Here is a 14,204-nt window from a genome sequence, read left to right as displayed (position 1 = left end):
ATTCATCTATACTTAGATACCATTAAATAAGAGAACCACAAGTAAAATGAGTTTAACTCTCTCACACACACTCTCTCTCACTTTATCTATCTGCCATAGAATGAGAAGAGCTTTCTCTCTGCTAGTTTAACTACCCTTAGTGAGTGTATTTGGTGTGTAGGCCAATATTTTAATGTGGTTAAGATCATGGTGAGGTGGATATATGGTAGCTGGTGTGTTTGAGTGTGTGTGTGTATGTATGTGTGTTATGATCATTATAGAAAAACTGCAAAAAGCTTCCTTCACTCACAAAGGAAATCAAGGTATGGTGAATGTTTCTATGTGTGTTTGCTTACACACACTCACACAGGCACCCATTAAAACATTAACATTTCATTCTTTTCTATGATTTTCCATTAAAAGGCGAGTGTAGCTGGTTAAGTAAAATATTCAGTGGTAATCAGTTTGAAAAAATTCTTCGTTGAGGATAGAACGCTATAATTTAGGGAGTAAATAAGTAAGAATCTGAGAAATAAAAAAAAAAATACCAAAAAACCCAAAAATTTTAATACCAAACCGAAAAAAATGAAATTAAAATCAAAAGGAATTTATATAGAATAAATTTATATACATATATCGGAAAGTAATTACCGAGAAAAAAGTGACAATAATGTAATGCCACCAAACCAATAAAAAAAACCGCAACGAAAAGTGTTTGTAAACAATTTTATATGGAAAAAAACACGCATCTATGGAAACTTTACAAAGCCAAGGATTATAAATTGGATATTGAAAATGGTTGAAAAAAAAAAATACAAACCTAAAAATTCTTCATATGAGTATTATATAATGAAAATGAAATATTGAATACTGAGTATACATAGAAAAAAATAGTTTTTTAAATGCAAAAGAACTTCAAGAAAAAACCCGAAATTATGAACTGTTTATAAATATTAAAAAAAATAAATAAATAAAAATTGGACTGAACAGTTGAATTTAAATGCAATATTTCGTAATTTTGAAAACTATTTTATATAGTGATTTTCGAATTATAAAATCAAAATTTTAACCAAGAAACCGTTATTACACAATTTAATTTATATTAAATAATACTGTGATTATATGAATACATGGAATGTTATAAATAATTCCAATTTTACAACTGGACAAATATAACTTTGGAGTATATGAAAAATTTGCCATAAAAGATATTTTTTATATATATGTGACCTAAAAACAAATTATTCACAAAAAAATATATATATAATAAATAGGAAATTAATGGAATATATAAAATTCAAAAATAATTTTAAAATAATAATGAATGAGAGAATGATTTTTTTTTAAGAATATTGATGTGATTATATATTATTTAAGTTTAAAATATATAAAAAAAATATTGTTTTATTGTCTGTAGAAAATATTTTAGTGAAAAACTTTTAAACTCCACTTATAAATATCTTGAGATTTAATTTGATATAAATTTTATATATACGAAAATATACAAAAAAATTCCTTAATAGATTGTTTATTAATAGAAAATAATTAGTGATTTTTTTTATTATTATTTTATGGAATGTGATCTACGGAAATTATATAGGTAGTTTTCAAGTAATGAGATTTACCCTATTGTTGGATCTATTATCGATAACTTGCAGCTATATTGTATTATTCCTAAGCCCTGGGAATTTTTGGTACACTTGATAAATGATATGCATTTTGAAGGGGATATGTTCCCAGTTTCTATGTGAAATTGAAATGAAAGTTATAAAGGGTCTCCATTGTAAACATTTGAAATTGCTGTATCTCAGCTTAACGATAACTTTCAAGTATATTAATTTAACTCAAAAATTTCAATTTTTTTTGTTCAATAATATAGTACAAACATATATTTTGAGCGTAATTCTATAATAAAAATTTCTTCTATAACTCCAACAAACAATTTATGCTACAAAACAATTTATCGAATTTAAACAATAAATAATATCTATGTATTATCTTAAAATTAGTGCTAGATTTAAATTATATAATTTGTAGATGATTTTAAAAAATTTTATAAAATTAAATAATTTTATATCATGTAATTTACATTACATGCTACAAGTTATAAGGCCTTAAGATATATCGATAACGATAACTCAATTTATAGAAGAATTGGTGCTAGTCTCACCAAGAAAATCTATTCTCTTTTCTTAGTGTATTTCGGACCATAGACAGATAATTTGAAAACTTATCGATAAATATTAAAAAATCTCGAGGAAGTTTTCTTAAAAACAATAGATCGATATTATTATGAAAAAATCAATAATATTTATATTTATTTGTTTTATTATTTTGTTTGAAATATTTGAGAATAGAAAGTAATACAACTTATCGATAAATTTATATTTTGAATTCCTAGTTATCAGATTTTTCAATTTAAGTTAGATTTTAAATCAGTTAAATTTTTAATACATTTTCTATAGGTTTGAGTCGTATTTCACTTAAATCATAAAAATATATACAACTAATATTAAATAATTTGGCTACAGTTAAAATTTTTTAAACCGCTTATTTGTAATTTGTTTGAAATATTTGAGAATAGAATGTAATACAACTTATCGATAAATTTATATTTTGAACTCCTAGTTATCAGATTTTTTAATTTAAGTTAGATTTTAAATCAGTTAAATTTTTAATAAATTTTCTATAGGTTTGAGTCGTATTTCACTTAAATTTTAAAAATATATACAACGAATATTAAATAATTTGGCTACAGTTAACATTTTTGAAACCGCTTATTTGTAATTTTAGTGACGATTTTAAGATAAAAAAATTGCATATGCATGTTATCGATATTTCAAAGACATTACTAATGGCGCTTTTAAGAAAAAAAAAATAAATTTGTCTTTTATCAATATTTCAAAGATATTATCAATGGGGTTCGATAACAAAATATGCCATAAAATCTTTGTAAACATAAGTGAAATTAATAATTCACATTGTCCAAAAATTAATCGATAAATAGATAACCCACCTTGCCGTACTATAGCACAGAAAAAAATTTCACGAACATTTTTCCAATTAAAATCTTTATTGAGTTTTCAAAAATATTCAATTAAAAATTTAATTGATTCAACAAATTTTTTAATTGAAACAAAAATCAATTACACAAAGTAATAGTATCAATTAATTTTTTAATTGGATCAATTAATTTTTTAATTGACTGTCAATTAATTTTTTAATTGATACTATCATTTCTGTGATTGAAGACATTTCAATTAAAAAATTAATTGGATCAATTAATTTCGTGATTGAATCAGAAAAATTTTTTTGTGTGAGTGTATAAAGTGATTTTATGAGTTATCATATTAATAAAATAAAATATATCGAAAATTGTTTTTAGCCATTTCTTTTTATATAAATTATTTTTAACGAAATACCGATATATTAAAGCTACAGAAATATTTGCGTTTATCAATTTATCGAATAATAAAACACATTGTCCAAAAATTAATCGATAAATAGATAACCCACATTGTCGTACTATAGGGTATAAAGTGATTTTATGAGCTATCATATTAATAAAATAAAATATATCGAAAATTGTTTTTAGCCATTTAATTTTGTATACATTATTTTTCACGAAATATCGATATATTATGCCACAAAAATATTTGCGTTTATTAATTTATCGAATAATAAAATTATGTTTTCTCTATAGAATTTTAAAATATTCCCACATAATATAAAAATACAATTTTTTGTTGATAAAAGCGAAATAGCATTTTCTGGTAGAATTCGAAAAAAATTATGATATTTATAATCGATCAATCAGTTTTTGTTTTCGGCCAAAATCGATTTTCAATTTGATAATAAAGAGGCTTCGCAAAAAATCGATTCTTAACAGCTATTGTGAAGTTGATTTGTGAAAATGTTGAAAATGTTCTTAAAATGTTGAAAAGTCATAAAATTTGTAAAATATTATAATGGAATGTTTTATCATGAATGGTTTATCGAAAATACTTTTGAAAATTATCGATAAATCTATATTACTTATAACTAAAGTAAACATAAATCTATGTTTATCATTTCTAATTGTTAATAGATAATTTTTTTACAATTTTTAAAATACTATCGATAATAATCGATAAATCGATATGATTTATAACTGAAATAAACAGAAATCTACAATAATGATCGAAAAGTTAATTTTTCATCATTTTCAATTTTTGAATATTTGTCATAATTTTCATAATTTTTAAAATACTATCGATAATAATCGATAAATCCATATGATTTATAACTGAAATAAACAGAAATCTACAATAAAAGAAATCTACAAGAAAAGTTAATTTTTCATCATTTACAATTTTTGAATATTTGTCATAATTTTTAAAATACGATCGATAATAATCGATAAATCGGCCAAAATCAACTCTCAATTTGATAATAAAGAATCATCGCAAAAAATCGATTCTTAACAGCTAGTGTGAAGTCGATTTGTGAAAATGTTCTTAAAATGTTGAAAAGTCATAAAATTTTTAAAATATTATCATGGAATGTTTTATCGAAAATACTATTGACAATTATCGATAAATCCATGAGACTTATAACTAAAGTAAACAGAAATCTATGTTTATCATTTCTAAGTGTTAATAGATATTTTTTTATAATTTTCAAAATTCTATCGATAAATATCGATAAATCGATATGATTTATAACTGAAATAAACAGAAATCTACAATAACGATCACTTTGATCGAAAAGTTAATTTTTTCAGAATTTTAAATTTTTGAATATTTGTCATAATTGTCATAATTTTTAAAACACTATCGATAAATCCATATGACTTATAACTGAAATAAACAAAAATCTACAATAATGATCACTTTGATCGAAAAGTTAATTTTTCATCATTTTAAATTTTTGAATATTTGTCATAATTGTCATAATTTTTAAAACACTATCGATAAATCCATATGATTTATAACTGAAGTAAACAAAAATCTACAATAATGATCACTTTGATCGAAAAGTTAATATTTTCATAATTTTCAATTTTTGAATATTTGTCATAATTTTTAAAATACTATCGATAATAATCGATAAATCCATACGATTTATAACTGAAATAAACGGAAATCTACAATAATAATGACTTTGATCGAAAAGTTAATTTTTTCAACATTTTCATGTTTTGAATATTTGTCATAAGTTTTACAATACTATCGATAATAATCGATAAATCCATATGATTTATAACTGAAATAAACAAAAATCTACAATAATGATCACTTTGATCGAAAAGTTAATTTTTTCAATTTTTGAATATTTGTCAAAATCGATTTTCAAACTCATAATAAAGAATAGTCGAATAAATCGATTTTTAACATCTGTTATACAGTCGAATTATCCGAAATATTTAAATGTTAAAAAATCAACTTTATAAAAAATTTTAAATGGTCGAAACAGGTTTTACCAAAACTCGACTTTTGGGCTTTTTTTCATTGATCAACTTTTTGAACTTTTAAAATGACGAAAAAGCCGAATTTCCACATCATTAATATAATTTGTTAGAAGTTAATAAGTCGAGTAATCATTTTTTATCGATAATTATCGATAAATCCATGTGATTTATAACCAAAGCAAACAAAAATATATGTTTATGATCTCTATGTTCAAAATGTTATTTTTCATAATTTATAAAATTAATTAAAAACAATATGTGATAATTGCTGTACTTTTTTTTGTTTTTGACCCAAATCGACTTTGAATCGAATAAGAAGCTTCGAGTAAATTAATTTGAAATATCTGTTGTTCAAATTTTTAAAATGTTTAAAATTTGAAAATTTTTTAATAGTCGACTTTTGATAAAATCGAAGCCGAATTTTCCAAAACTGGAATTTGATGATGATAATTGTTTATATAATTTAACCCTCTAATGCCCCAATTTGTTTGCCAGCTGATTAAATTTTCAATGTTAGCGACACAAAAGCAAGAGAACTAAGCAAGAAAAATTTATACCGTAAAATTCAGCATATGCTGCAAAGCCTTTTGAATAGTTTCAAATAAGTTTTCTTTTTATTTTGCCCATTTTTGTTGTCTTAAGGTGTGTTTTACTAAAAGCTTCCTTATTAAATGAAGCCCGCCTAAAGGTGGGCATGGGCATTAGAGGGTTAATTAAAAACAATATGTGATATTAATAATTGATATACTTGTTTTGTTTCTGACCCAAATCAACTTTGAATCGAATAAGAAGCTTCGAGTAAATTAATTTGAAATATCTGTTGTTCAAATTTTTAAAATGTTTAAAATTTGAAAATTTTTTAATAGTCGACTCTTGATAAAATCGAAGCCGAATTTTCCAAAACTCGAATTTGATGATGATAATTGTTTATAGAATTTAATAAAATTTTTTTTATAATATTGTATACCGGTATTACTTTCTTATTGTATTAATTATTATATTTTTTAAATAATATATGATCCTTCTAAATTTAAATTAATGAAAGCTTTTTTTTCGATATTAAATTTCAAAATTTGTCACACAAAAAAAAAAAACAAAACCCCCAATATATAGTACACATATGATATATAGAACAACTATATGTTTGCAATTAACTATCCCTCAAGGTGGGCTAACAAAATATAACTCACCTCAATACACCTCGAATTTTCACAAAAACAAAGTAGTACATCACACACACACTCAGATAGAATTGGCGATGCTGCGTCACCTTTATAAACCACTACAACTTTCTCAAGGACACATTTAAAAATATATTCACCGTTCTTTTGGCTAAGAAAAACAAAAAACAAAATTCAAAAAGCACACAGAGAAAAGAAACTACAACAAAATTCGTTGCCATGTTGTGAGAATATAGGGGCCAAGAAGCAAGTGTTTGGGCTAACCAACCAATTCACAAAAACAAAAATCCAACCAAAATAATTTGTTGTTCTCTTTAATATTTGTGCTAAAATTCCACACATACACACACATAGAAATACTGGCAAAAATCTACATCGTCTACATATGATTTGGTATTTTTTATATAAATATTAGTATATGTATATTGAGATAATAATGATAGTATGTATAAATATTTCAAATTTCACAGCAAGTGTATATATTTATATACGAGCGATCTCTGATATATATTTTTTCAAAAATTTTACCATAGACCAAATATCTTGGCCATATTGCGTCAGTTGTCGTTGTGTCATCGTTATAGATTGATCGTCTGTGTTCGTCTCTTGGGTTCGTAAATGGTATTTACCGATTTTCTTTAGAGCATTTTGAAAATATTTTTAACAATAAAAAAAAAACACACAGAAAAGACAAGAAAAATCGCCATTCAAGTGGTTCATCGGCTCGCCAATTTGTTGTTTGTGGGATTTTCATATGATTAACGAAATTTCAATTTTTGTTGTTTTTCTTTTGAGGATTTTGTTTTATGTGTGAAAATTTCGAATTTTCCCTTAAGATTTTTGTTGTTTTTTTTTTGTTTTTAATTTCTCAAAAATAGTCAACAACAACACCTCACACACCCACACACACTTAAACTGTTGAGTGTTCTTAAAAACACAAAAAAAGAACACAATAGTGGTGGCGACAATTTTCACCATTTATTTTTAGTGTCATGATCTTGTGATTTTTGTATTGGCTTGATTTGTTTTATCATTAAGAAAAATTGGAACAGCCAAAAAAAAAAACACACCCGAAAAGAAAAACAAAGATATTTCTTGGGTGGCTTTTTGTATGTACAATATGGAGACATGCAACATGAAAAAAAGTGTTGACATATTCTAATTTAATTGTAAATATAATTGAAATAAATGACAAATGCCACAAATGAACAAAAAAATAAGAAAAAAAAAACAAACAAACCTAAAAACATAAAAAGAAACTAACTGTCAATCAGGCTTTGGACTTTGCTTACAAAACTAAAAGAAAAAAAATTTTGTAATACAAAAAAAAAAAAAACACAAAAAACATATAGAAAATATTTGTATTAATGTATGCTACCATAAATATATTGTTTCGGAATCTATCATATATATATATAAGAAGTATATATAGAAATACCTTGCATAGACTAAAAATAAACAATTTACAAATACAAATTAAATAATATATTGATATATAAACTAAGGTTCAGGTATATATGGGAAAATGTAAAATATTAAGTTTTTGGACAAGGAATTGTTATGTTTCGTTGAATAGAAAATTCAAATTCGAATAATAGACAAAATTACTTTATAATTATAATTATCGATTGTTATATTATGAATAACGTAGAAAATAAGGCTTTGTAAATGTTCTTTTTGGATCCCCAAGTGGTGAAAAATTGAAACAAAAGCAATGAATTTTATATGGACTTTCGGATTCCATATGAAAAACTAACAGAAATTAGATTTTTAATTTTGACAAAATTTCCTGAAGAAATAAAGTTTTGTAAAAATTTCCTATGGAAATGAAATTTTGATTTCCTTTAGTAAAGACATTTTGACAATATTTCTTAACGTAATTAAATTTTGACAAAATTTTCAATGGAAATGAAATTATGGCAAAATTTCCAAAAGAAGAAATAAAGTTTTGACAAAATTTCCTGAAGAAATAAAATTTTGACAAAATTTCCAAAAGAAGAAATAAAATTTTTACAAAATTTCATGAAGAAATAAAATTTTTACAAAATTTCCTGAAGAAATAAAATTGTAACAAAATTTTCTTAAAGTAGTGAAATTTTGACAAAATTTCCTGAAGAAATGAAAGTTTAACAAAATTTCCTATAGAACGAAAGGTTTGAAAACAAAAAATCCTTAGAAATGAAATTTTGATAAAATTTCAAATAGAAAAGAAATTTTGACAAAATTTTTATTAGCAAAGAAATTTTAACAAAATTTCCTAAAGCAAAGAACTTTTAGTAGAATTAAATTTTTACAAAATTTCCAGGGGAAATAAAATTTTGACAAAATTTCCTATAGAAATGAAATTTTGATTTTCTATAATAAAGAAATATTGACAAAATTTCTTAACGAAATTAAATTTTGAGAAAAGTTTCAATAGTAATGAAATTTTGATAAAATTTCCAAAAGAAGTGAAATTTGTACAAAATTTCCTGAAGAAATTAAATTTCGAAAAATTTTCTTAAAGTAGTGAAATTTTGACAAAATTTCCTGTGGAAATGAAACCTTAACAAAATTTCCAATAGAAATGAAGGTTTGAAAAAAAAATCCTTAGAAATGAAATTTTGATAAAATTTCTAATAGAAAAGAAATTTTGACAAAATTTTTATTAGCAAAGAAATTTTAACAAAATTTCCTAAAGCAAAGAAATTTTAATAGAATTAAATTTTTACAAAATTTCCAGGGGAAATAAAATTTTGACAAAATTTCCTATAGAAATGAAATTTTGATTTCCTATAGTAAAGAAATATTGAACTAAAATTTTTACAAAATTTTCTTAAAGTAATGAAATTTTGACAAAATTTCCTGTGGAAATGAAATTTTAACAAAATTTCCTATAGAAATGAAGGTTTGAAAAAAAATCCTTAGAAATGAAATTTTGATAAAATTTCTAATAGAAAAGAAATTTTGACAAAATTTTTATTAGCAAAGAAATTTTAACAAAATTTCCTAAAGCAAAGAACTTTTAATAGAATTAAATTTTTACAAAATTTCCAGGGGAAATAAAATTTTGACAAAATTTCCTATAGAGATGAAATTTTGATTTCCTATAGTAAACACATTTTGACAATATTTCTTAACGAAATTAAATTTGGAGAAAATTTCCACAAGAAGAAATACAATTTTTACAAAATTTCCTGAAGAAATAAAATTTTTACAAAATTTCCTGGAGAAATAAAATTTTTACAAAATTTTCTTAAAGTAGTGAAATTTAAACAAAATTTCCTGTGGAAATGAAATTTTAACAAAATTTCCTATAGAAATGAAGGTCTGAACAAAAAAAATCCTTAGACATGAAATTTTGATAAAATTTCTAATAGAAAAGAAATTTTGACAAAATTTTTATTAGCAAAGAAATTTTGACAAAATTCCCTAAAGCAAAGAAATTTTAATAGAATGACATTTTTACAAAATTTCCAGAAGAAATAAAATTTTGACAAAATTTCCTATAGAAATGAAATTTTGAAAAATTATCCTATAGAAATGAAATTTTGACAAAACTTCTTAAAGATGTGAAATTTTGACAAAATTTCTTAAATGAGTGAAATTTTGACAAAATTTCTTAAAGAAGTGAAATTTTTACAAAATTTCTTAATTTTTTTTTTTGAAAATGCCATTATTTTATTTATCCCAGCAAAAAATCTAGTGATGAACGTAATTTTCACTTCACAAGAACTTCCTATGAGGTGATATATGAAAAGCTAATCTATTTGTCAGTAGGTGTGAAATTTGCGGCAAATTATTTGCAAAAAACATATTTTTTTCAACTTTTTTTGTATTTTTTTAATGAAATCTGCACAGAAAAAATGTTTATAAAAATTTTTCCAATCAATGTCTTTATTGAGTTAAAAAAAAAATATTCATTTAAAAATTTAATTGATTCAAAAAATTGTTTAATTGAAACAAAAATCAATTACAAAAATTTTTAATATCAATTAATTTTTAATAATTGGATCAATTAATTTTTTAATTGATTCCCATTTAATTTTTTTTCATTAATACTATCATTTCTGTGATTGAATACATTTCAGTTAAAAAAATTAATTAAAATCAATTAATTTCGTGATTGAATCCAAATATTTTTTTTTGTGTTTATTTGAATATGGTACAATTTATTAAATTTTGTTGAAAAAAAATGCTAAATTCATCCTAGAAAAATTTCGAATTTTTAAAAATATTTGAGTCATTAAAAATCATAAAAAAAAATATAAAAATTATTTATTTGGCACAGTATCACAAATTTTTGTAATTTACATACTAAACACTGAATTGGGATCACACCTTAAGAAGTGATGCAAATTCAGTACAACGGCTGTTGAAATGACAAGCCCATGTTAAATTCATCACTTCTGCTCCAATTTTGCATCACTTCCGGATCTAAAAAGAACATTTTCAGTATTTTTTTTTTTTGGCAAACCCTTTTTTCTGGGTTGAAATAACAATATAAGAAAAAATAACAATGTAATATTTTAATACATTCTAATAAAGAAGATCTCGAGAAGTAGTTAGAATATTATGCCTTGGTGTCATTTGACATTTGAGTCTGAAGTGTCAAAAAACCCAAATTCAGGCCTCGAATTTGTACAATTTTGGTGTCATATTACGATCAAATGACATTTGAGTTTGAAGTGTCAAAAAACCAAAATCCAGGCCTCGAAAATTGTAAAAACAAAAACAATTTTTTACAACTGGTAAAAATTAGATAATTATAAAAAAAACAGCGTAGTAAAAGATATTGATTAAAATAGAAAATGAAGAATATTTTAGTTTTTTAAATTTCTTATTTCAAAATGAACTTCAACGCACAACATCCAAAGCAATGCAAGCATATGAAAATGAGGTACTTTCGCTTTATCACGAGCCCCTGTAAAATTAATTGGAGATGATCTAAATTTGCACTACTTCTGAATCACAAGTTGGGGATCCAAACTACTTTTGTTTGAAGGTCATCGTTTGTTGGGAGGCAAAAAGGCCCATATTTCGATATATCTTCATATCTCATATAACTGATATTTAAATTATTGTTAGATGAAAAAATTAAAAAAAAATAATTTTGAAAAAATATTCATAACAAAAGAGCTCTTAAATTTAGTGAAGAGTGGTATTTGTTTCATGCTCATAGAATTATTAAAAAAAAACATAATAATAATTTTTATCGACAAAAACTTTTAAAGGTTATTTGGATTTATAATCGTAACCACCTTTGTATCTACAGTTTCTATTATTTGGTTTAAAAATTTATTTTTTTTAAGCTTTCAAAAAAGTTTCTTTAAAATAATATTAATTATAAACAAAGAGTTTTAACATAATTATGGTATTAAAATATTTGGTTTGGTATTGAAAACATTTAATCATTTAAACATTTAATCTTTTTTTAAACTTTTGTTAGAAATCATATTTATTCTGATTTTATTTATTTTTTTTATTTTTTTTTTTGCAGCGAACGAGTCCTTTTTTAACGAACACCTTTCAATTTTCTTGTTAACGCTAACACAAAAACCGATCCAAAATGTTCAAGAACCATTTGGAAATGATTGGCCGCAATGAGAGCCCCAGCAAGAAGGCCAAGTTCTGGCAATCTTATATCAGATCCTTGAAGGGTAAGTTTTCAATTATTAACTTTTAAAGAAACTATTATAGATTAGTAGATTAGGGCATATTAATATAAGATGACTTGTTTTAAATTAATCGATAAATATTTGTGAGTAGACAGAAGCCTTTTTGTAGTTAGGAAAATTTGAAAATTAAAAAAAAAAAACAAATTTCGTATAAATAAATAAATAAATAAATAAAAAAATTGGTATGTAATGTTTTTGAGTTTTTGAAAGTATGAATTTGAATTTTTTTTAATATAAAAAAATATCGATTGATCGCAGAGTCGATTTACGATATTTGAATGTCTATAATTGTTATGTAGAATTGTCCATGAAATAATTTAAATTTATTGAGAACCTTGCAATTTTAATATGTCACTTGAAAATCGATTAGATTGGTCCATATTTTTTGGACCAATTCAAATTCATGGAAGATAATTTCGACTTCGATCGAAAAATTCAAAATCACAAAAAAAATCAAATCCTAATTTTTATGGCCCGTAAAAAAATTAATAAAGTCTACATTTTTCAAAATTTTGTCATATTTTATGTCCATCCGTCCGTCTGTTGAAATCACGCTAACTTCCGAACGAAACAAGCTATCGACTTGAAACTTCGTCACAAGTAGTTGTTATTGATGTAGGTCCGATGGTATTGTAAATGTGCCATATCGGTCCACTTTTACGTATAGACCCCATATAAACCGATCCCCCGATTTGGCTTGTGGAGCCTCTAAGAGCAGCAAATTTCATCCGATCCGGCTGAAATTTGGTACATGGTGTTAGTATATGGTCTCTAATGGCCATGCAAACAATGGTCCATATCGGTCCATAATTATATATAGCCCCCATATAAACCGATCGCCAGATTTGGCTTGCGGAGCATCTAAGAGAAGCAAATTTCATCCGATCCGGCTGAAATTTGGTACATGATGTTAGTATATGGTCTCTAACAACCATGCCAAAATTGGTCCATATCGGCCCATAATTATATATAGTCCCCATATAAACCGATCCCCAGATTTGACCTCCGGAGCCTCTTAGAGGAGCAAACTTTATCCGATCCGGTTGAAATTTGGTACGTGGTATTAGTATATTGTCTCTAACAACCATGCCAAAATTGGTCCATATCGGCCCATAATTATATATAGTCCCCATATAAACCGATCCCCAGATTTGACCTCCGGAGCCTCTTAGAGGAGCAAAATTTATCCAATCCGGTTGAAATTTGGTACGTGGTGTTAGTATATTGTCTCTAACAACCATGCCAAAATTGGTCCATATCGGTCCATAATTATATATAGTCCCCATATAAGCCAATCCCCAGATTTGACCTCCGGAACCTCTTAGAGGAGCAAAATTCATCCGATCCGATGAAATAAAATGGGTCCACATCGGCCCATATTTATATATAGCCCCCATATAAACCGATCCCCAGATTTGACCTCCGGAGCCTCTTAGAGGAGCAAAATTTATCCGATCCGGTTGAAATTTGGTACATGGTGTTAGTATATTGTCTCTAACAACCATGCCAAAATTGGTCCATATCGGTCCATAATTATATATAGCCCCCATATAAGCCAATCCCCAGATTAGACCTCCGGAACCTCTTAGAGCAGCAAAATTCATCCGATCCTGTTGAAATTTGCAACATGGTCTTAGTATAAGGCCGCTAATAACCATGCCAAAATTGGTCCATATCGGTCCATAATTATATATAGCCCCCATATAAACCGTTCCTCAGATTTGATCTCCGGAGCCTCTTGGAGAAGCAAAATTCATCCGATCCGTTTGAAATTTGCAACGTGGTGTTAGTATAAGGCCGCTAATGACCATGCCAAAATTGGTCCATATCTGTCTATAGTTATATATAGCCGATCCCCAATCACACAAAAATTGGTCCATATCGGTTCATAATCATGGTTGCCACTCGAACCAAAAATAATCTACCAAAATTTTATTT

The 14,204-nt window shown here is 25.2% G+C and overlaps 1 protein-coding gene across 14 annotated transcripts in view; it reads left to right on the top strand.

The window, feature by feature from the left end:
• The first annotated feature begins 339 nt into the window (after positions 1-339).
• Mf (myofilin) overlaps positions 340-14,204 on the top strand; it is a 67,751-nt gene continuing 53,886 nt past the window's right edge. For 10 of the 14 annotated variants that reach the window (XM_075290485.1, XM_075290478.1, XM_075290481.1 and 7 more), the window contains exons 1-2: positions 340-496; positions 12,089-12,248. In XM_075290485.1, coding sequence (XP_075146600.1) covers positions 12,158-12,248 — 91 coding nt within the window. In that variant the 5' untranslated portion in view covers positions 340-496; positions 12,089-12,157. Of the gene's footprint in view, positions 497-7,109; positions 7,231-12,088; positions 12,249-14,204 lie in introns of those variants that run through there. The other 4 variants (XM_075290486.1, XM_075290475.1, XM_075290474.1 and 1 more) reach the window with 4 other exon arrangements.

This window comes from Haematobia irritans, chromosome 1 (assembly GCF_050003625.1).
Source record: "Haematobia irritans isolate KBUSLIRL chromosome 1, ASM5000362v1, whole genome shotgun sequence".
Lineage (NCBI taxonomy): Eukaryota > Metazoa > Arthropoda > Insecta > Diptera > Muscidae > Haematobia > Haematobia irritans.
This window is presented reverse-complemented; position numbering and strand designations above follow the sequence as displayed.